The sequence below is a fragment of the Acomys minous genome (genome assembly GCF_964271855.1).
Source record: "Acomys minous genome assembly, chromosome: 4".
Classification (NCBI taxonomy): Eukaryota; Metazoa; Chordata; class Mammalia; order Rodentia; family Muridae; genus Acomys; species Acomys minous.
Window position 1 is genome coordinate 43,880,550 of NC_140486.1, and position 23,913 is coordinate 43,904,462.

The 23,913-nt window shown below is 42.5% G+C and overlaps 1 protein-coding gene across 1 annotated transcript in view; it reads left to right on the forward strand.

The window, feature by feature from the left end:
- The first annotated feature begins 1,440 nt into the window (after positions 1 to 1,440).
- Positions 1,441 to 23,913, forward strand: part of LARS1 (leucyl-tRNA synthetase 1) — a 57,484-nt gene continuing 35,011 nt past the window's right edge. Inside the window, exons 1-14 of the mRNA XM_084778191.1 lie at positions 1,441 to 1,634; positions 5,390 to 5,514; positions 6,428 to 6,515; positions 6,893 to 6,973; positions 8,402 to 8,539; positions 12,514 to 12,675; positions 13,357 to 13,469; positions 14,219 to 14,282; positions 14,642 to 14,709; positions 15,276 to 15,501; positions 20,076 to 20,163; positions 20,238 to 20,314; positions 21,422 to 21,475; positions 22,207 to 22,347. Coding sequence (XP_084634317.1) covers positions 1,629 to 1,634; positions 5,390 to 5,514; positions 6,428 to 6,515; positions 6,893 to 6,973; positions 8,402 to 8,539; positions 12,514 to 12,675; positions 13,357 to 13,469; positions 14,219 to 14,282; positions 14,642 to 14,709; positions 15,276 to 15,501; positions 20,076 to 20,163; positions 20,238 to 20,314; positions 21,422 to 21,475; positions 22,207 to 22,347 — 1,431 coding nt within the window. The 5' untranslated portion in view covers positions 1,441 to 1,628. The remainder of the gene's footprint in view (positions 1,635 to 5,389; positions 5,515 to 6,427; positions 6,516 to 6,892; positions 6,974 to 8,401; positions 8,540 to 12,513; positions 12,676 to 13,356; positions 13,470 to 14,218; positions 14,283 to 14,641; positions 14,710 to 15,275; positions 15,502 to 20,075; positions 20,164 to 20,237; positions 20,315 to 21,421; positions 21,476 to 22,206; positions 22,348 to 23,913) is intronic.

The following is a 23,913-nucleotide window of genomic DNA, read 5'->3' on the forward strand; positions in this document are numbered from 1 at the left end:
CTGTCAAGTTCATGGGAAGAGCTTAAGTATTTGCTACATGAGAGATTTCAATTACCAATGTGATTTGTGATGACAAATAGTACACGCTAGGTTACAATTATAACAGGAAACTACGACATCAGTTATGAGATTCTCTCACTCATTCAAAACTATTATAAAGTACCTACCATATGCCAGATACTGCTAGGCATAGTCCTACTATCATACAGCTTGAAGTCTGGTGATAAACAGGCAATTACGTTTAGTTAGGTTTTTTGTTTTTATTTTATTTTATTTCTACTTCTAAAGGGGGGAGAAAGAACAGAGCACTTCAGGGAATAGATAGGAGACATTTAACCCAGATGTGGAGTGTTAGGATGTGATTTCTAAACTGTTGCTAGTTACAAGAAGGTGTGGAAAATGATGGAGTCTATTTATGTGTGCAGAGCCCCTATTTGAGAAAACCAGAGCTTTCTTCTTTGTAGCTTAAGGCTCCTTTTCTTTTTCTTTTTCTTTTTCTTTTTCCTTTTTTTTTTTCCGAGACAGAATCTCTCTGTGTAGCCTTGGCTGTCCTGGACTCACTTTGTAGACCAGGCTGGCCTCGAACTCACAGCGATACGCCTGCCTCTGCCTCCCAAGTGCTGGGATTAAAGGCGTGTGCCACCACGCCCGGCTCCTTTTCTTTTTCATCCAACATTTTTTTTTTTTTGCGCTCATATCATACACCAGGCATGTATTATGCCGTCATTAAATTTTATGTTTTTCTACAACTACTTGTGAAAAAAATTCTTAAGTACTGTTGGCAGCCACATGTTTGAGCTGTTTGCCTCTCTTAAAGTGCTTTGTAGATGCTTACTGTTTACTGGATTAGTGGATATTAATCTGAACACTACAGAGTAAAACCCATCTATCATTAGGTCTGTCCAATAGGGTATTTTTGTGCTGACAGAGTATTTTAGCATATTTACATCCAACCAATATAGTTACATAGACGGATGAATACTTGAAATGTGGCTTGGGCGTGGTCTGAGCCTGGGAAACAAGGTAAGTTTTCTGATCTCTCGCCTAAAGGTGCAGATTGTTTGGTAAGTGCTATTAAATGTCTCCATGCTGAGCTTTTGAATGTCACCGGTAGTAATAAATACATGTGCACAATGACAAGAATAATTAGCACCTCACTCACTGAATAGAAATCAATTCTGCATTCTGGCACCCTGACAGAAGGACTGCTCCACCGGGTGAGAAGGTCCAAGCTCCTAATCCCACCTCCTTTAGGACGCAAGTGCATCCCGAACTGCATCACGGATCTTGTAGTTCAACGTACAGGTGACATCACTGCCGGTGTCACCGGGGAGTAGGCCTATGGCTACATATGACTTCCGGTATTACCGTTGTCTTCTGGGAATTGTAGTCCACAGGCTCCTGTTGGACTTCAGTACTCATGGTCTGGGAACTACAACTCCCTGCTGCCCGCGAGATGCACCCGGCTGTAGTCAGTGAGCTGTGCGATTGCCTCAGCGAGTGTGAAGTGTGTGCTTTGGTATCCTGGAAAGCAAGGTTTCCACGAGTGGGAGCAAAAAGTTGGACCCACTTCCCTAAGGAAATCACTGGGGCCACTGAGCTAGATCTTGAGTCGTTTGGGCGGCGCCATGGCGGTGAGTTTGGGCGGAAAGAGCGTCCTTAGGTTCGGGCCCTGGAACTCCGGGGATCTCCACATGCTGCCTGTCGCCGAGAAGGGTAGCATCCCTTTCTGAAAGACGCCTTTCCCTCGCTTAGAGGCAGAGCTTTCCTGGAGAAACATTTGCTTTTCTCGATAGTTGAGCCAGGAACTTAGTGTCTGCTCTGTACATTGACTATTTGATTTCCGAATACGGAATTTCATCATGTTTTTAATAAAAAATAGAGGTAGAGAAGAATGTGTACTGTTTCAACATCAGCAACAATCGGGCATCTCACTGTGAGTGTGTCTGGTGCCTCTGAAGTACTGACTTTTAAATACAGCCTTAATTTAAACTTAAGCAGCTGACCCGCTGACACAGGCCTAGTAGTCTCAGCTGTTTTGTAGACTGAGACGAGAGAACTGAACGTTAAAGGCTTGCCTAGGCTACAGAATGAATTCAAAGCCAACTCGAATAATTTGGCAAGACTCAAAATAAAAAGTGAAAAGGGACGGGGAGATAGCTCAGTGGTAGAGTTTTTATCAAGCATGATCAAGGCCCTGGATTCAGTCTTCAGTACTGGGGGGTTTTGGGGGGGGGAATTAAATAGCTTAGCAGGAAGGAGCACCTGGCTTTCAGAATTTAGAGCCTCTTGAACGTGGTGGTCGCGAGTTTAGAAACAAGCGCTGTTCCCTCCTCTCTCGTCCGCCTACCCAGGTGGAGGAGCCCAGATGACTGGGAAGGGTATTTCCAGGTGAGAACAGTGACGGAAGAGTAACTAGACCCGGAAATGATTGCACAGGTGGATGTGGAGATGCTATGAACACGGAGGAGTGGGTAGGCTGGCAGGCTGAGGATTGCTGAAAAGGGAATCCAGATCAGTAGACAGCCCCTATAGGATTGAAGAATTTTGGCAGGTAGAATTTTATTTTTTATTTTTTATCTTTTTTGACTTAGTCTTCTGTAGGCCAGGTGGGCTTGAAACTCACTATGTTTAGAAAGGTGTCCTAGTAACTGTAGGATGCTAGGGCATGGTGCCACACACCTCAGTCCCAACATGGCAGAGTTTGAGGGCAGGCTGGCCTGCATAGTGACTTCTAGGACAGCCAGGGCCTCATAGTGAGACCTCCTTTCCAAACCAAAACAACAACAGAAAACCCAAACCACAAAGAAGAAGAAGAAGAAAAAAACCTAAAAACTAAGAATTGTAGGATACTTTGAATAAGAAATAATTTATTAGCTGGGTGTGGTGGTGCACGCCTTTAATCCCAGCACTCAGGAGGCAGAGGCAGGCTACACAGAGAAACTGTCAAAAAAAAAAAAAAAAAGAAACAATCTATTACCCGTTTCAGTGATTCTTTTGGGGTGGGGGTTGGCTATCTCCTGGAGGACCTTTGCTGCTATGCAGAGACCTTTTTATTGCTGGGGATGGAATCCACTTTGTTATGCTTATGAAGCTAAGAATCCGCTACAGAGCTGTATCTCCAGCCCTCATCTTGATTATTTTAAAATTTAAAGTTCTTTATCTTATTACTTTATATGTACGGGATGTTGCCTGTATGTTTGTCCGCACTATGTATGTGTCTGCTGCCCATGGAGGCCAGAGGGAGATGTTGGCGCCACGGAACTGGAGTTAACAGGTTGCTGTGAGCTGCCATGTGGTGCTGGGAACTGAACTCAGGTCCTCTGGAAAAGGAATCAGTGCCCTTAACACCTGGGCCAGTTTTCCACCTCCCCCTTTTCTTGATTTTTTTTTTTTAAATTTGTGATGCAGACTTGCTGAGTTGCTCAGCTGTCCTTGAACTTGCTCTATATCCCGCACAGGCCTGGAACTTGCTGTCCTTTGTGCCTTAGTCTCCCAAGTAGTTCTTTGTCACCAGGTCTGGCCTGGAGACACAATTGTCACAACTAGGAGTGTGCAACTAGTGCATCCTGAGTAGAATAACATATGTGATTGATTAAATAATTGGAATGAACTACTTGGCGACAAAGCTATAATATATAAATGCAAGTTTATTGGCCTCGGCACTGGATGGGTAGGGGAAGGGAAAGAGAGGGCAGGGAGGTGGGCAAAACGGGGCAAAAGAGGCCAGTGAAACCAAAATGTCTGCTTTACATAGTGAATCTCTGGGAGAGGGGAAGCCCCGCCCCTAGGTAGAGGGCCGGCTATGCTGGCCACGCCCTGCAGCAGGACCTAACAATATGCTTTAAATATATCCTCCCTGTGCCAGGTAGTCCTGAAAGCAAAACCTGGCGCAAATGTTAGTGCATAATTTGGCCTCAAAAATCAGGTTTTTTTTTTTCCTCTTGATAATAAGAGATACTGTTAACATTTTTACAAGCCTTAAAATAAGTTGCCCTTAATTGCAATTTAGGAGCCAGGTAGAAGTGACTTACTTTCATCAATACTTTGAAGTATTCATATGGTCTAATTAGATAGGAACATTATAGTGACAGTATTAAATTACAGTGTCTAATTTTGTCCATCTGTCCATCTGTTAGTCTGTCTGTCTATCTGGGATAATGTCTCTCTTTGTAACACTAGCTGTTCTGCACTGTGCCACATAGCTAAGGCTGGCCTCAAACTCAAGGTGATCCTCCTGCCTCAGCCTCCTGCTGAGTGCTAGGATTATAAGTGTGTGCTTGTATTTATTTTTAAAAAGATATTTCAACATTTTTACATATTGATTTGAAGTAGATGGATAATAACTCTAATATTCTTTTTCTGTACAAGCCGAACTTTCTTGAACATCCTCTGGGTCACGCCCTGTTAAATGACGTGATTTAAGTCATGATGTACTCTGAAAGTTGAGCCCACAGATTAGGTAAAAAGTGTTTGGTGGAGATGCTAAACACAACTTGAATATTATCTCTTGCCTGTTTTTTTTTTTTCAATTAAAACACCGTCTTACTTGATTTCTAGATTTCTGTATATTAATGAAGCACCATATGGTGTCTTATTGCATGCATACATTGTGATCAGGTGAACATCTATTTCCTCATACATAGCTACTTTATAATAGTGACAGCAGTCTGTCCCTTTCCCCTAGTTTGTTGTTGTGAGTCTAGTATACTATTTTGGTTTATTGAGACACGGATTCTTATTTTTCTTTCTTCTTCTCCTGAGACAGGGTCTCTTTGTGTAACCACCCTGGCTGTCCTGGAACTCACTATGTGGACCAGGCTGGCCTTGAACTCAACAGAGGTCAGCTTGCCTCTGCCTTCTGAGTTCTTGGATTAATAACTGCGTGGCTCAATACCTGCTTTTTGATCTTGTTAAATGTGCATTTTAAAGGCTGGAGAGATAGATGGCTCAGAGGTTAAGAACACTGACTGCTCTTCCAGAGGTCCTGAGTTCAATTCCAGCAACCACATGGTGGCTCACAACCACCTATAATGTGATCTGATGCCCTTTTCTAGCATGCAGGTGTACATGCAGGCAGAGCACTGTACAGAGCACATAATAAATAAATCTTTTTTTTAAAAAATTACATTTTAAATAGGCATGGGGACTTTGAGCTGTCAGTGAACAGCTCAGTTCTTTGTAAACCTAACTTTTTTTTTCCTCTTAGTTTTTCACACAGGATCTTATGTAGCCTAGGCTGGCCTTTAACTTGCTGTGTGGCTGAGAGTGAACTTGAAGTTTTGATCCTTTGGCTTCCAACTCCCAGGTGCTGGGGCTACAGGCATGTGGTAGCATCCCTGGCTCTTATTTTTTAAAGCACACCATTCTGTCTTTCTGTATTCAATAGGAGAGAAAAGGAACAGCCAAAGTCGACTTCTTGAAGAAGATTGAGAAAGAAGTCCAGCAGAAGTGGGAAGCTGAGAAAGTGTTCCAGGTCAATGCATCTCCCGTGGAGAAGCAGAAGCAGAGCAGGTGAGTCTGTGAAGAGCCTCGCGCTACCTGCCCAGGATGAGGGAGGTGTAGCCAGTGTCTGAAGTGGGCTGAAGGAGCTGACTTCCACTGTGTAGTCAGGTCAGTCTCTCTCTACAGATTTCCTAGAATTGGTTCATATTAAGATTTTAAAAAAAGATGCGTGTGTGTGTGTGTGTGTGTGTGTGTGTGTGTGTGTATGTGTGTGTGTGTGTATGTGTGTGTTGCGTGTTACAGAGGACAACTTGGAGTAGTCAGTTCTTTGCTACCATGTGTTCCGAGGATTGACTTTGAGCCTTTGTCTGCTGAGCCATCTTGATAGCCCATACAGATTTAAAGATTTTGTTTTGGTTTGTTCTTCGAGACAAGGTTTCTCTGTGTAGCCTTGGCTGTACTGGACTCAACTTTGTAGACCAGGCTGGCCTCAAACTCTCAAAGATCTACCTGCCTCTGCCTTCCTAAGTGCTGGGATTATAGGCGTGCACCACTGCGCCCAGCCTTTATTTTTTTATTTTTTATTTTTTTTCTAAAATGTGTATCCCAGGCTGGCCTTGAACTCCAGATCCTCCTGCCTCTGCCTCCTTCAGCAAATCCTACCGGCCTGCGCCACCAGAACCAGCCTTTATTTTGTTTTTAAAAGGTATGTACATGCGCTGTTTTGCCAGTATATGAGTGTCCCGTGAGTTGCAAGGCCTGCAGACTTCAGAAGAGTCACAAATCAGTTTAGTTGTCATGTGGGTGCTGGGAACCAAGCCTGGGTCCTCGTAAACAGTGAACATCTCCCCAGCTCCTTAAATAACTAGACTTTAAACAGAACACTTACATAACCAAGCATCCTTTCCATCCCATTGTTTATTGTGGAAGAAATTTAACATTTTCTTTTTTGTACTCTCTTTTTTACATGACTATTTTTCAGCAAGGGCAAATACTTTGTCACCTTCCCATATCCATACATGAATGGACGCCTTCATTTGGGACACACGTTTTCCTTATCCAAGTGTGAGGTAAAATTCTTGTGTTTATTAAGATGTCTATAATAAATAAATATAAGAGTCTATAATAAATACCAGGTTAAAGAAAATTCTGTGTTTAAAATTTATTTCCTACTAAAGGAATTACTTTTAAAGAATAATTTTGATTGTTTGAATTTTATAGTTTTATTTGTATGCATTTTTGTTCAGAATTCTAGACGCGTGCATGTTCAGAATTTCTGTGTTAGTGAAAAACTATAAAAAAAGTATACTCGAATTTTGCACTGACAGAATATCTAAAGTTCTAAAGCTGGGAAGAGAGAAATTAGTGCTATTGTTAAAAGTTAGCATTTTTTTTTTGTACATGTATCATCTATATTTATAATTGAAACTTGATTTTCTTCCTGTAGTTTGCAGTAGGATACCAGAGGTTAAAAGGGAAAATCTGTCTGTTTCCCTTTGGATTACACTGTACCGGGATGCCTATTAAGGTAAGATTGCTTAGACCATTGATTCCACTCTTTAGGCCAGATTAATAGTAATACCCGATGTGGTCTAGGAATTGGGTTTTCACATTGTGCCATATTACATTAAAATGTTCTGTGAAATGAGTTGAATTTGCTATAGTGAAAATTAACCTGAAGCACTAGAGAGGTGGCTTCATGGTTTGGAGTTCCAGAGTCCACCTAAAACCCAGACACAGTAGAGCAGGCAAATGTGTAATCTCAGTGTGCTCCACCAGGAGGGGGAACTGGACGATGGCCGGAAGCCCAGGGTCAGCTAGCCTGCCTTATGGAGCAGTGGACAAGAGACCCTGCCTCAAGGTAGAAGCCAGGTCTGACAGACTTCCTCACGTATGCTCATGCATGTGCTCACACAAAATATTTGAGGAAGGGTTTAAGGAAAAGTGTACATTAGCCAGGTGCATCAGGGCAGTAGTCCCGGTTCTTCAGAGGCTGATGCAGAGGACTGAAAGTGTGAACCAATCTGCACTACACTGTGAGACCCTGTTTCAGGGAAAAGGAAAAACACAAAACACACAGTAATGCACAAGTGATTTCTATGTTATTTCTAATGTGTTTTGAATAATTTATATTTTCATATCTATTGGAATTGGGTAATTTCTAACAAGTAAAATGTACAATGATGTATACGTTTGTATACACAGACCAAGCAAATAATACACATCATAGTTTGATCATATTTGCAAAGGTCATGTCTTCGTTTGTTGCCGGTGCATGGTCATGCACATTTTTAACCTCAGCATTCAAGAGGTAAGTACTGATGGACATCTGCGAGTCTGAGGCCAGCATGATCTACACAGAGACTTCCAAGTCAGTCAAGTCTGTGTAGTGAGACCCTGTCTCAAAAAAGCAAACAATCCTAGCACTCAGGAAGCAGAGGCAGGGGGGAGCTCTGAGTTTGCAGTCAGCCTACTCTACTAGTTTACAGAGTGAGTTACAGGCCAGCCAGATCTACATAGTGAGATTCTCTCAAAAACAAAACAAAACAAAAGCTTATTTTAGAGGTAATTCTCAATTAAAATGGATCAGAAAACTAGATTTGAAAAACTTTTTTCCCCCCACTAAGACAGGGTCTTTGTGACTGTAGCTGTTCTGGAACTCATATAGATCAAAATGGCATACTGTGTTTTATGTATCTTTGCATTTCTACTGTGTACTGCAACAGTATGCTAACCCTAACCCTGAGTACTGTAGATACTGAATAAAATACAAACTATATCAGTGGATTTTGAGGTATGTGATTTGTATCATTTGTGTTTTCTGTGGTGATATATATGTAATGGAATGTATGTATGGACATTGAACAAAATTTTGGAAAGCCAAATTTAGTTGGTTTTGGGAGCAGTATTATTTCCTTGGGGTCTGAACTTGGCTCTCTCTAACGTTGTGCTATAGGCATGTGCTGACAAGCTGAAAAGAGAAATAGAGCTGTATGGCTGCCCTCCTGATTTTCCAGAGGAAGAAGAGGAAGAGGAAGAAAGCAGTGTTAAACCTGGAGATGTAATAATGAAGGATAAAGCCAAAGGGAAAAAGGTGTGGTGGTTATTTACGCTTCAGTTGTTCTGGTGAATGTTGTCACCTGTCTGCTTAATTGTACATGCCCGACACTGCCACTGTGCCTGGCGCATGAGATGTACTGGGAACTTAAAGACAGTATCAGGTCAAGGCTGTTTAGGTGGTTCCGTGGGTGAAGGACTCTCAGGGCAAGCACTGCATCTCCATCCCAGCATGCCATTGTTGAACTGGGAGTTAGAGGCAGACGCTTTGGGCCAGCGAGTCTGGACAACAGTCAGACCTTGTCTCAAACAAGCTGGAAGGTGAGAAATGCTACCCAAGGTTGTCCTGACCTCCACATATGCACCACAGATACTGATGAGCATGTACCCAAACATACATTGCATATATACTCAGGAAGATGACAAGTACACCAAGTCGGGCTGGAGAGATGGACTGGCAGTTAGCAGCACTGGCTCCTCTTACAAAGGACCAGTGTTCCATTCCCAGTTCCCAAGTGGTGGCTCATGGTCACTGTAACTCCAGTCCCAGGACATCTGATGTCTCTGAATACCTGCATGCACATGGTACACAGACATATATGCAGGCAAAACACCCATATACATAAAAATTAAAAAAGAAACCCATCAAATGAAAATATTGTCTGGCTTTATTATTTTTCCACTTTTAATTTCTTATATTTTTGATTTAAAGGAGTTTCAAGATAGCACAGCATTGTAACATAACCTTTGTCTACTTCTCCCAATGTTACTCTTTCTCAACTATGATATAGTCATTCTCTCTAAGCAGCCAGCATTAGTGCAGTGCTAAGTGTAGAGTTCACTGCAAGTGTTTTTAAGAAGAGGACTTTTTGCTGGGTGCACGCCTTTAATCCCAGCACTGGGAGGCAGAGGCAGGCGGATCTCTGAGTACAAGGCCAGCCTGGTCTACAAAGCGAAACCAGGACAGCCAAGGCTACAAGAGAAACCCTGTCTTGAAAGACAAAACAAGGGCTGGAGAGATGACTCAGAGGTTAAGAGCACTGGCTTTTCGTCCAAAGATCTTGAGTTCAATTTCCAGCAACCACATGGTGGCTCACAACCATCTACAATGAGATCTGGTGCCTTCTTCTGGCCTGTTGGCTCATATACTGGCAGAATACTATCTAAATAATAATAAATAATCTTAAAAAAAAAAAAAGAAAAGAAAAACAAAACAAAAAAGGACTTTGTAAAAAGATTTATTTTATTTTTATTTTCATGTGAGTCTTTGGGAATGTGCAGGTGTGTAGAGTCTGGAAGGAAGTGTTAGGTCCCCTGGAACTGCAGTTACAGGCAATTGTGAGCAGCCTGGTGGGGTTGCTGGGAACTGAGTATGCACTCTTAATTGCTGAGCTGTCTAGCCAGCCTTCTTAATTGAATTGGAAAATGTTTGTGTGTGTGTAGTAAGCTTACCAGTATGTGCATACTTATAGAGGTCAGTGGACAACCTTGGAAGTTCTTTGCTGCCGCTCTTGTGGGATGGCAGCTGCACCTTGGGCTGTCAGGTCTGGACACAAGCACCTCTACTGACTAAGCCCTCTTGCTGGCCTCTCATTTGAAGTCTTATCCATCTTTCTCTTAATGTCCTATTGGGGTGGGGTGGGGGGTTCAGGGGCTGGATAGGCTGGAGAGATGGCTTAGCAGTTGGGAACACATGTTGCTCCTGCAGAGGATCCAGGTGTGATTTCCAGCACCCACACAGTAGTTCATGCCTGTCCATAACGCAGGAGTTCCTCTGAGCCATCTCATTCTCCCTGTGCTTATTAACTCGAGTTCTTGGTCAGGGACTTTGTAGCTGCCTGGATTCATGGGTGTTTATTCTTTGGCTTATCAGATGTGTGTTGTTATTCGAGTTGTATCTCTTATTGGTAGGAGCTCTATGCCTGCCTGCCTCTCTTCTTCCTTGTATATATTCACTTATTTAATTTGGTATTCTGACAGGGTCTTAGCACGCAGCCTAGGCCAGCTGTGACCGTGTCATTCTCCTGCCTGTGACAGGAATGTGCATATTCTCACCAGGTGCTCTAAGCTCTACCATCAGCTGCTGTTGGCGTACTTTTTCAATCTATTTTATTTGGTTTCTTATGCCTCTACCTTCTTTCCCCCCAACCCCTTCCAGCATCCAAACTCCAGGTAGGAGAGAAAGAAGGTTAGTGGGGAAAGGGGGTGTAGTTCTTTTTTGACTACTTGCTGCTCCTCAGGGTCATTGGGTTCTGTTCTTCATAGTCAGGGTTCTCCATCCGACTGCTTCAACAGCCACCAGGAGCAGCAAGGGGGATCCCTCACCCCACCCCACCCCACCCCACCCCACCCCAGGCTCTCAGTCCTCAGAATAAAACTATCTGCAGCTGGCAAAGTCACGCCTCCTCAGAGCCTGCACAAGGCAAATAGTCTGCTGAAGCAGTCTTATATCCTACACCTGCGATTAAAACAAAAACAGGTTTACCTAACTACTGAACTTTTAAACACACCAAAACCCTCACTACAAGGAGCCTTTATTTTTTTGTACTGAAGAATAGTATTTAGAAACTGAGGTCTGAGTGTGAGGTGTGCTCATTGTTACTGTGGAATTTCTGCTTCTGTGCCTTTCTGTGGAAAAGACCAAGGAAATTATTCATATATATTTTTCTCCTCTATACTACTCATTTCTATTCTAATCCTAGTCTTCATGTATATATATGTATATACATTATATCTGTCTGTTTGCATAAAAGTAAGGGAATTTGAGCTGGGCGTGGTGGCGCACACCTTTAGTCCCAGCACTCAGGAGGCAGAAGCAGGTGGATTGCTGTGAGTTCGAGGCCAGGCTGGTCTACAAAGCGAGTCCAGGACAGCCAAGGCTACACAGAGCTGTCTTGAAAAACCAAGGGAAAAAAAAAAGCGAGTGAATTCACAGTGACAGTCTGTGGCCTCAGGGTAGCAGCATGGAGGTCATTACAGTCTGAGACTCCTTACTACAGCAGTAAGGCACCTGGCTCTCACTGCATCCCATGTGTTTACTTATTTGTTCAGTCCTACTGGACTTATAAAATAGTTTCAAAATTGCTACCTTAGATGTTTGAGAGAAACAGTTTTATTAACTAAATGATATTCAGTGTTTGTGTATAGTTACTTTTATCCTTAAATTCTCATTAACACAATATTTCCAAAATTGTTTAGATTGCCTCTTTCCTCAACCCTTTTAGTATGGCCATGTCAGATATTTGTAATATAGATAGATACATTTCTTAAGCTCTGCATTCTATATTCCCTCCAAATCTTTCTTGAATTAAATTTACATATAGTAAAATTCTTTCATTTTAAGTATATATAGTTAGATTTTGAACAGTGCAAAGCTGTGCTCCTGTCACCGTTGTCATGCAGAACAATTCCATCTCACCCAACACACCCGTCGGCCGGCAGTGTCTACAGCTTGTCATTTTAATTTCATTTTTCTTTAAAAAAGTTTAGATGTATTTACTTCTTTTTATGTTTATAAGCATTTTGCCTGCATGAATGTGTGATGCCTACAGAGATCAGAAGACTGCATTGAATCCCCTGGAGCTTGAGTTGTGGTTGGCTGTGAGCCACCTGGGTGGTGCGAACTGAACCCAGGTCCTCTGCAAAAGAGAGGCATCAGGAGTAGTTATTTTTAGCTAAGAAAGGCGTGTGTGCTATTAGAAGAAAGGAAATAGAGAGTTTGGCGCTAAGTGTGTCACGACGGTGGTTCTTGTTACTGGTGTCAGTTTCCTCGTGGACCTCTAGTGGGCACAGCACTATCCCCAGTCCTGTGGTGGTGTTTTATGAGGCAGAGCAGGCGGATCCCTAGGAGAGATCCTGGTCTACATAGGCTAGCTAGGGCTACACAGTGAGACCCTTTCTTAAAAAGAAAGACAGCATTTCCAGATGGGATTACTAAATTAGAGTTGCTGCGGTCCTGGGATGCTGAGCAGTTGCTGGGTGTGCTTTAATGCACTTTGTGTTTGTTTTTAGAGTAAAGCTGCCGCCAAAACAGGATCTTCTAAGTACCAGTGGGACATTATGAAGTCCCTCGGGCTCTCTGATGAAGACATCGTCAAGTTTTCCGAGGCAGAGCACTGGCTTGATTATTTCCCACCACTGGCTGTTCAGGATCTGAAGAAAATAGGTTTGAAGGTATGCCCTCACCCTCAATGTTAAACGTAAAAGGCATTTACTTTGTATCATTTTAAGAGATATGGTTAAACTTACAACAGTATATTCTGGCTGAATGTCACCAGAAAGTTGGGTTAGATTGGCAACTAGTGGGATTTAATGTGAGGAAAAAAACCTTTAATATTTGTCTTATTAGAATACATTTATCAACAATTGGTAGAAGGAGATTTTACTTAAAGAATATGAAGATACTAAAGTTTAAATGGAGTATGTTGGCCATATTTCCTATTTCTTTTACATTTATTATAAATGTTATATGTTAGCTAATGTGTAAGAGTAGTTTTGTTTTTTTGTTTTTGTTTTTGAGACAGGGTTTCTATGAGTAGCCCTGGCTGTCCTAGAACTCACTCTGTAAACCACCAGGCTGGCCTCAAACTCAGAGATCCGCCCGTCTTTGCCTCCTGAGTGTTGATCAAAGGTGTGTGCGGCCACTACCACCCAGCAAGTATGTGTATTTTAAAGCCTATTAGTTAAACAAATTATTTTAATGATTTATATGTATTTAATATATAGCTGGAATTTTTAAAATAGTTGAACTAATTTTAAGTAGAAAGGAAAATAATTACTTTTAGTAGAAAGGTAAGTGATTGACTCATAACAATTCTTGCTTATAAAACTTATCTTTGCCTTTTCTTTCTATAGGTAGACTGGCGGCGTTCCTTCATCACCACAGATGTGAACCCTTACTATGATTCTTTTGTCAGGTGGCAGTTTTTAACATTAAGAGAAAGAAATAAAATTAAATTTGGGAAGCGGTGAGTTTGTTTTGTTTCAGTATAATAAACTAAAAGTCATAATTCTTGCATTACAATTCCGTACCTGTATCCTATTTTTTCTTATTCCCTATCTATCTATCCATCCATCATCTGTCTGTCTTATCTTTTTGCTCTTTTTTCTTCATTCTCTTTTTATTGTGTTATGTCTTTTGTTTTCCTTTAACCTTGCCAGTGTCTTTTATTTTTCTATTTTCCTTTTTTGTGTGTGTGTGTGTTGGACTTAGGGCCTTGTGTCCCCTTGATAGGTATTTTGTCACTGAGCTACATTCCCAGTTTCTTGCTGGTTGGTGTCTTAATTTCTCTGAGAGAATGGGATGATTCTGTTCAGTATTCCTAGCAAACCACTAACAAAATGATTTTATTTGTGTTTTAGCTTATACTTCTACAAATTGTTAAAATTCTACCTTGATTATGTAGATCAAGTAAAAATGACTTACTCTTCATATGTGAATTTATCTCATAGTCTTGTTTCATTACCACAAGGCTAAAGTTAATCTGTAGTTTTCACTAGTGTTCCGCTTCTTGAAGGGGGAGACTTTAATAACTACATTTGCAGAAATACTGACCAAAGCCTAAGTGATAGATTTAGACAATGGCTCAGTTGAGGGTTGTAGTCTATTGCCGACTGATAGATTATGGTATAACTTGAAATATAACAGTATTTTCTTTCTTTCTTTCTTTCTTTCTTTCTTTCTTTCTTTCTTTCTTTCTTTCTTTCTTTCTTTCAGGTACACCATCTATTCCCCAAAAGATGGACAGCCTTGCATGGATCATGACAGACAAACTGGAGAGGTGATTATCTGGGACACCAGCCACTGTAATACTTTTTTTTGTTTGTTTGTTCTCCAAATCAGAGTTTCTCTGCGTGTAGTCTTAGCTGTTCTGGAACTCACTCTGTAGACCAGGCTGGCCTTGAACTCATAGAGATTGCCAACCTTGCCTCCTGAGTGCTGCGACCAAAGGTGTGCGCCACCACTGCCCCCTCACTGTGATACTCTTTAGTACGGCCGCATCAAGGGTTCTTCGTTGGAAGGAAGAATTAATTCCTATGTACAAGAATCCATGTCAGAAATCTGAAGCAGATCTCTGCATAGGTTAGCTAGTTGAGTCCACATCTTTTGCTTAGATCTTTCCCTTGTTTATTTGTTTAGGGTGTTGGACCTCAGGAATATACCCTAGTCAAACTGAAGGTGCTTGAGCCATACCCATCAAAATTAAGGTAGGTTTGCTAAAAATTCTTGCTTCATGGTCTATTTTCTTTTTCTCTTTGCTTTTTTGCTTGTTTGTTTTTCTTTTTAAGATTTATTTATTTATTATGTATACAGTATTTCACCCTCATGTATGCCTGCATGCCAGAAGAGGGCACCAGATCTCATTTCACAAGTGGTTGTTGAAAATTGAACTCGGGACCTCTGGAAGAGCAGACAGTGCTCTTAACCGCTGAGCCATCTCTCCAGCCTTTGCTCTTTTGTTTTGCGAGACAGGGCTCCCTATGTAGCCTTGGCTGTCTTGGTCTTGCTTTGTAGACCAGGCTGGCCTTAAATTTACAGAAATCCACCTGCCTCTGCCTCCTAGAGTTCTGGGATTACAGGCGTGCGCCACCACACTGGCATTCTTTGCTTTTTTTTTTTTCTCCTCATGGAGACAGGATTTGTCTTGCAGCCTAGTGCTCTTGCCTCAGCCTCCTGAGTCCTGAGATTGCAGGTGCCACTGTCACTTCCGAACAATCAGGTAGTCCTGAGAGGATCCACATTTTTAATATAAACATGTACTTTTTCTTCTTAGTGGCCTGAAAGGGAAAAATATCTTCTTAGTAGCTGCCACCCTCAGACCGGAGACTATGTTTGGACAGACAAACTGCTGGGTTCGGCCTGATATGAAATACATTGGGTTTGAGACAGCAAATGGTGACATATTCATCTGTACCCAGAGGGCAGCCAGGAATATGTCGTACCAAGGCTTCACCAAGGACAATGGAGTGGTGCCTGTTGTGAAGGAGTTAATGGGAGAGGTAAGTTGGGAACAGACTCTCGATTTTCATTGTATAATCTGGGGAAGGTCTTAGCAGTGTAGCTAGAAAAACATGAGGATCCCTTGTAATTAGAGTAGACATTAGATAATGTGTGCTGGGTGTTTGTGTTTTGCTGACTTCTCACATGTGCATTAACTTAAGCCACACCCCCCTCGGGCACAAACTGTCCGAGGGTTCTCCAGAAGGCCCTGCCATGTGGAATCTGAGCTCAGCCCTCCAATGGGCCCTCTGCTCCAACTTCACCCGTGATAAATACTGCTCTTGAACTTGACCTAAGGATTCATTCTCTGTGTCCAGCCAAACCCAGCATTCAGTTTGCATGCTTTATATGTATTATGTGTAGTTGCCCCTTTGTATTTACTGTATAGTAGTCTCTGCATTATCCCTGAGTGCTGGAATCACAGGCATGTGCCATGACACCCAGTTTTATGTGATGCTAGGGATTGAACCCAGGGCATCGTACATGCTGGGCAAGCACTGTACCAACTGGGCTATAGTCCTAGCCATTTTGTTTTTCTTTTGGTTTTGTAAGATGTCTTAACCTAGCTGGGTGTGGTGGTATATGCCTTTAATCACTTGGGAGGCAGAGGCAGGCAGATCTCTGTGAGTTCGAAGCCAGCCTGGTCCGGGACACCCAAACCTATACTGAGAAACCCTGTCTCAAAAAACCAAAAAAAAAAAAAAAAAAAAAAAGTCTTATCCTGTAGCCTATTGTGGCCTTGAACATGTGATAGTTCTCCAGCTCAGCCTGCTAAGTCCTGGGATTATAGCCACTATCCTTACCTAATATTTTGCAAGCTTTTACAAGATTCAAAAGTCAAAAGACAGAAAAATAAGAATGGTACCTCTTCAAGTCAGCAGAGAGCTTGTTAGTGCTATGAGTCCTGGCTTGTTAATGATGTCAGTCCACAGCACCATCATGGGTAGCTGACAGCCATGCTTACTCACAGTTTCCTTTTCAGATGTATTCAAAGATGTCTGTGTCCTGTGTGCTCTTCCAGAAATATTTTCATGGTTCAGCAATGCATATATCACACGCAAATGCATAGGATATTTTGCTGTGATTTGGCAGTCAGTACCCAGCCAGCTTCCTTGTGATTGCTTATAACTGCACAGTTTTCACACATCTCATCAGTTTTTATTTTGTCTGAGAAGTTCTTAGAAACAGTATTAACAGCACATTGTTTCCTGCTCTTCCTCTTTTTAGTTTTATTTATTTATTTATTTATTTATTTTTATTTTTATTTTTATTTTTTTCGAGACAGGGTTTCTCTGTGAAGCCTTGACTGTCCTAGACTCACTTTGTAGACCAGGCTGGCCTTGAACTCACAGCAATCCGCCTGCCTCTGCCTCCCGAGTGCTGGGATTAAAGGCGTGCACCACGCCTGGCTCCCTCTTTTTAGTTTTAATTTATTAGTGTGTGTGTGTCTGTGTGTGTGCACGTGCACATGCGCATGCGCGTGCCATAGCTCATGTATGGAAATTACAGGACAGCTTTCAGGAGTCTGTTCTCTCCTTCCACCATGGGAGTGGGATTGAACTCAGGACATCGGCCTTGAACTATAAGTACTTTTTTCCAGGACCTGCTTGTGGCCCACCTGTTCTTCCCTTTTGGTTCCTTAAGTACTATGGATTGACCATAGGTTCTTGCTCGTGCTAAGCAGGTGCTCCATCACTGAGCTGTGGTCCACAGGTGCTCCATCACTGAGCTGTGGTCCACAGGTGCTCCATCACTGAGCTGTGCCCCACAGGTGCTCCTTCACTGAGCTGTGCCCCACAGGTGCTCCGTCACTGAGTTGTGCTCCACAAGTGCTCCGTCACTGAGCAGTGCTCCATAGGTGCTCCATCACTGAGCTGTGCCCCACAGGTGCTCCATCACTGAGCTGTGCCCCACAGGTGCTCCTTCACTGAGCTGTGCTCCACAGGTGCTCCATCACTGAGCTGTGCCCCACAAGTGCTCCATCACTGAGCTGTGCCCCACAGGTGCTCCTTCACTGAGCTGTGCCCCACAGGTGCTCCATCACTGAGCTGTGCCCCACAGGTGCTCCATCACTGAGCTGTGCTCCACAGGTGTTCCATCACTGAGCTGTGCCCCACAGGTGCTCCATCACTGAGCTGTGCCCCACAGGTGCTCCATCACTGAGTTGTGCCCCACAAGTGCTCCGTCACTGAGCAGTGCTCCGTCACTGAGCAGTGCTCCACAGGTGCTCCGTCACTGAGCTGTGCTCCACAGGTGCTCCGTCACTGAGCTGTGCCCCACAGGTACTCCGTCACTGAGCTGTGCCCCACAGGTGCTCTGTCACTGAGCTGTGCCCCATAGGTGCTCCATCACTGAGCTGTGCCCCACAGGTGCTCCTTCACTGAGCTGTGCCCCACAGGTGCTCCGTCACTGAGCTGTGCTCCAGAGGTGCTCCATCACTGAGCTGTGCCCCACAGGTGCTCCGTCACTGAGCTGTGCCCCACAGGTGCTCCATCACTGAGCTGTGCCCCACAGGTGCTCCGTCACTGAGTAGTGCTCCACAGGTGCTCCTTCACTGAGCTGTGCTCTAGTTCTTCTACTTTGAAACATGCTTTCACTAACTTCGCCAGGATGGTTTGAGCAACCTCTGATTTTCCCTGACATTGGGATCCTTGTGCCTTAGTCTCCTGAGCTGTTGGAATTACACACTGTACCACTCACTGGGTATGGGATTGTTGCTATTTTTTAAATTAGCATGTCTTAACTATACATAATAATAAATTTCATTATGCCAGTTATTGTCAATCATATTGAGCCTCCCTGCCCCTCCCCTTTCCAATGATGCCCTTCCTCATCCCTCTTCTATGTTCATGTTTTTGTGACCCAGTAAGTTTCATAGGATTGGAGGCAGGAGGTTCACTGTGAGTTCTACAGTAGCCTGAGCTACAGGGTGAGATATGAGATATTCTAAAAGAAGGAGATAGGCCCAGTGTTGTGACATCTTCTAATTTTTTTTGAGGCAATAGGAATATCGTTTTTTACCTCAACTTGAATTCATAATTATATTATACAGAAATGCAGAATTTTACTTTCTTTTTTCTTTTAAGATTTTATTTGTTTTATGTATATGAGTGCTCTGTCTGCATGTGTGATTGCATGCCAGAAGAGGGCATCAGATCCCAGTGTAGGTGATTGTGAGCCACTATGTGGTTGCTGGGAATTGAACTCAGGACCTCTGGAAGAGCAGACAGTGAGTGCTTTTAACCGCTGAGCCATCTCTCCAGCCCTTGATGTGTATTTTTTTTTATTACCTAATTTTTCTGTCATTGAAGATGCTTTCCCCAGCACCCAGGTGGATCTCAGTGAGTTCAAGACAAGTCTGGTTTACAAAGTGAGTCCAGGACAGCCAGAACTACAAGAAAAACACAATACCAGAAAAAGAAAGAAAGAAAGAGGTTTCATGTACCAGTTCTCAACCTGAGTGAGACCCCTTTGGGTGGGTCCCATATCAGATATTCTGAATGTCACATATTTATATTATGATTCATAACAGTAGCAAAATTATAGTTATAAAATAGCAATGAAATAATTTTATGGTGTCCCCACAACATGAAGAACTGTATTAAAGAGTCAAAGCATTAGGAAGGTTGAGAACTGCTGCATTAGCGTTTTACTAGTGTTAAGTAACTTAGTGTTTGGCAGGTTTCTTCCTTTTTCATGTTGCTTGTTTTGTGCATGCATGTGCGTAAGGCGTGTCATGCAGTGTGTATGGAGAACAGCTTTTGGAAGTTACTTTTTCCTACCATGTGGATCCTAGAGATTCAATGAAGGTTGTCCGGCTTGCTGGCAATGCCTTCATCTGCTGAGCCATCTCACTGGCCCTCATATTTCTTAAAGAAAAGGGAAATGAGTATTTTAAACAATTATTTATAATTGTTGGTGTATGAGGTGGGACATAGGTGCACGTTCCACAGTACACACAGAGGTCAGAGGACAGCTTTGTGGAGTCAGTTCCCTCTTTCCATCTTATACAGATTCTAGGGATTGAGCTCAGGTTGTCAGGCTTGTGTGGCAAGTTCCTTCACCTGCTGAGCTATCTTGCTGGCCCATTTGGGTACTGTTTTTCTCAAGAAATACAATGTCACAAGCACTGCATATGTTAGTATATCACATGCTTGAGTTTGGTATTATAATAATTTAAAATTATTTTTGAACATTTGTTTAAAATCATAGACTAGATTTTGCTTTTTCTATATTTTATTTTGTTTACTTAGTACAGAAGTTGTGTACACTTACGTTTTGAAATATGATATATTATCATATCAATATTACATGGTAGAATGACCAGCTAAAGCTAATTAACAAACAGTAAGTACCTCACAGACGTCCCATTTTTGTTGTAAGAACATCTAAAATCATTGTGATTTTCACCATGTCATTAACTGTAGCAGCTGCTTTGTACAGAGGTAGATCTTGGGAGCTTACTCCTGTATTGTTTTCAGCAGAAGCTTCTTGACCTTAAAATTTGAATGTTATCTTAACTTTTTGTCACTATGGCTGTATTTCTACATCTTCTTGCTGTTCTTTTACACAGGAAATCCTCGGGGCTTCCCTTTCTGCTCCCCTGACGTGCTATAAGGTGGTCTACGTTCTCCCCATGCTCACCATTAAGGAGGATAAAGGTACAGACTTTGCTCTTAGAGTGCTTCCCTAATCGCATTCTGTTGTGTCAATTGGTTTCACTCTGTTTTATAAGGCACTGGCGTGGTCACGAGCGTCCCTTCTGATTCCCCGGATGATCTTGCAGCACTCAGAGACTTGAAGAAAAAGCAAGTAAGTGCCTGTTTTATGTCATCGTTTTTAAATCCAGCACGGTATCAGTGAGGTGCTGCTGAGCGACTGTGCGGCAAGGCTAAGCACATACATGTTTGTCTCTAGACTGTGCGGCAAGGCTAAGCACATACATGTTTGTCTCTAGACTGTGCGGCAAGGCTAAGCACATATATGTTTGTCTCTAGACTGTGTGGCAAGGCTAAGCACATACATGTTTGTCTCTAGCCTGCTTTTCAGGGTTTGTGTTTCTGCGGTTGGAGTTTAGTTCTAGGACAGACTTGAGAAGCTTGTGTGTGTGCTGTATGCACCACCACACAGAGGACAGCTCAGCACATTCGGTGTTCTGCTCTACCACTCTCCACTTTACTCTTGAGACAGTCACTCACAAAACCCGGAACTAGATTGGTAGCCGGCAAGTCCCAGAGGATTCTCTTGTCCTCTGCAGCTCTGGGATTACAAGGATGCCCGGCTTCTCACATAGGTGCCTCATGCTGTGTAGCAAGTTCTCTCACCCACTGACTCATTCTCCCCGCCCTGGAAAAACTTCTTATATGTAGATTTTCATTACAGCCGAGAGTTACCCTTAACTGGAGTGACGTCTTGGTGTCTGTGTGCATTGTGGCAGTTGACTGCAGTTCCTACAGGCTTGTTCAACCTGTGGCCTGTGGATTTCATGTGTCACAGGATAGCTGTGCATGAGGCTTAGTGGGAAAAATCACAAACTCATTTAAAACAAATTTTCTTTGTAAGTTGATTGCGTAGCTATTAATGGGAACTAAATATGGGTAGCAAGTTGTATTACAGTGGCAAAATATTGGACACACCTAAAGGCCATTCACATTAGAGTAAACTATTGAGTGTTAAAGGGTCACAGGTCCCTTCTTGAGGTATGCGGTAAGCATTGTTCTGTGTGGGCAGAACAACTGACGGAAGAGAAGTTTGAAGTCGGGAAAGAGGGAGGTTGAGGCAGGAAGATCATGGGTGTGAGGCCAGCATAGGCTACATAGTAAGGTTTTGCCTCAGGAAAAAAAAAATTGAATTTGCTTTTCTTATTATTATATCAGTAACAAAATTGAGCATTAACATTTATTTATGAATTTTCTGTAGGCCTTACGAACAAAGTATGGAATTAGAGATGACATGGTCTTGCCGTTTGAGCCGGTGAGTATGTGAGTGTTTTTCAGGCTTCACACATCTTTACCAGAGGGAAAAAAGTGACACTTACATGATTGTAACAAAATAACAGCTGGTAGAGTTTCAAAATGAAAGAAGGAATTTTCTTACTTTAATTGATAATTTACTGTTGTAAATTAACAGCAAAAGAAAAATTAACAATATACATTTTCTTCCCACCTGGTACCTGTAATTCAGGAACAAACAGCCCTTAGCCTCATCAGTTTCACACTAAGCCTGTTTCCTTAGTATGGTTAATTCCTGCATTGTAAAGTTCACGTTGAGCAGTACCAAACTTGTGGATGTTTATTTTGCCACCTTGCAGGGCTGCCTGGTGTTTCTTGTTTTCCTGTTAGTACTAGCAAATGGCTTTGATGAACAGTCTAGAAGACTGAGCTTGGGCATGCTCAATTCCCTGGATGCGATCCTCGGGGGGGGGGGGGGGGAAAGACTGGAGAGTTTAATATAAACTTGAAGCCATCTATAAAAATAGTTCACATTGTTTTGCTTCTTGCAGCCTTAGTTATTCAGTGACCTGTGAGGCAGGGGGTGAGGGAAGGGAGCTAGTGCCTGTAAACACTGAGTGTGTGTCACTGCCTGGTAATAGTAACATCCAAGGCGACTTTACAGAGCATTGATGGCAAAGGGACCACATCCACACAGCTCATTTGTGTCTGCCTTTCAGCATGAATACATTCTGGTGTTCCTGGTCTCTGCAGGTGCCAGTCCTTGAAATCCCAGGGATTGGAAATCTTCCTGCTGTGACCATTTGTGATGAGCTGAAAATTCAGAGCCAGAATGACCGGGAAAAACTTGCTGAAGCAAAGGAGAAATTGTATTTGAGAGGGTTTTATGATGGTGTAAGTAATAATTTTATTGTTTTTATTTGTAGTTGTATGCTCTGGTGTTCCTTCTATTAGTTTTAACTTAAAAAGAAAAGAACAAGAAAAATTCAACATAGTTTTTTGTAGCATGTTAACTTGAAAGAGACAAACACATTTTATTCTATTTGCAGTTTTTATCACGTCCTTTCTGGAAACATTTCCAAAAATATTATTTATTTATTTATTTTTGTGCTTTGGGGACCTCTAAGAAATGAGTTTCTTGAGATACTTAAAATTTCCTGTTATTACACACTACAACTCTAAAGGTTGACTGCATCAAGAATGCCTTTTCTGCTGGGCGTGGTGCTACACTGCTGTAATCCCAGCACTTGGGAAGCAGAGGCAGGCAGATCTCTGAGTTTGAGGGCAGCCTGGCCTACAGAGTGAGTTTCAGGACAGCCAAAGCTACACAGAGAAACCCAGTCTTGAAAATCAAAACCGAAACCAAAAACCTTTTCCAGGACTGGAGAGATGGCATTTCATTATTTGCTTATCAGTTTTGTGTGTTGGTTTTTCAAGACAGGGTTTCTCTGTGTAGCCTTAGCTGTCCTGGACTCCCTTTGTAGACCAGGCTGGCCTTGAACTCACAATGATCTGCCTGCGTCTGCGTCCTGAGTGCTGGGATTAAAGGCGTGTGCCACCATGCCCAGCACTTATAAGCTTTGTTCAGTCTATTAATTTACTTGTTGATGCCTACTAAGTGCCAGGTGAGGACAACATAGCTGTTCTGAGCCTCCTCTCTCAGTTCTGCCCATGCTGATGTGCCTTAGATTTCCATGGGGAGGCTAAATGTCACATGTTAGCCACTTACAATTGAAATGAATGGTTTTTTTTAAAGATTTATTTATTTATTATTATGTATGTAGAGCTCTGCCTGCATGTACACCTGTAGGCCAGAAGAAGGCATCAGATCACATTATAGATGGCTGTGAGCCACCATGTGGTTGCTGGGAATTGAACTCATGACCTCTGGAAGAACAGTCAGTGCTCTTAACTGCTGAGCCCTCTCTCCAGCCCGAAATGAATGTTTTTAAGGACATCAATGAGTGGGTTTTTTTGTTTTTTGTTTTTTTGTTTTTCGAGACAGAGTTTCTCTGTGTAGCCTTTGTTGTCCTGGACTCACATTGTAGACCAGGCTGGCCTCGAACTCACAGGGATCTACCTGCCTTTGCCTCCTGAGTGCTGGGATGACAGGCGTGTGCCACCACCACCTGGCAAGTGTTTTTTGTTTTTATATTTCTCCTTTCCTAGATAAACAAAAAATACTTAATTTTTTTTTTAAGTCAATTGTGTACTGTCTTTGTAAGTGCTCTATTGCTGTGGAGAGATACCATGACCAAGGCAACTTTTTGTTGTTGTTGTTATTGTTTGCTTTTCGAGACAGGGTTTCTCTGTATATATAACCTTGCCTGTCCTGGACTTGCTTTGTGGACCAGGTTAGCCTTGAACTCACAGAGATTCACCTGCCTCTGCCTCCTAAAGGGGTGCGCCATCACCGCCCAGCCAACCAAGGCAACTCTTAATAAAGAAAGCATTTAATTG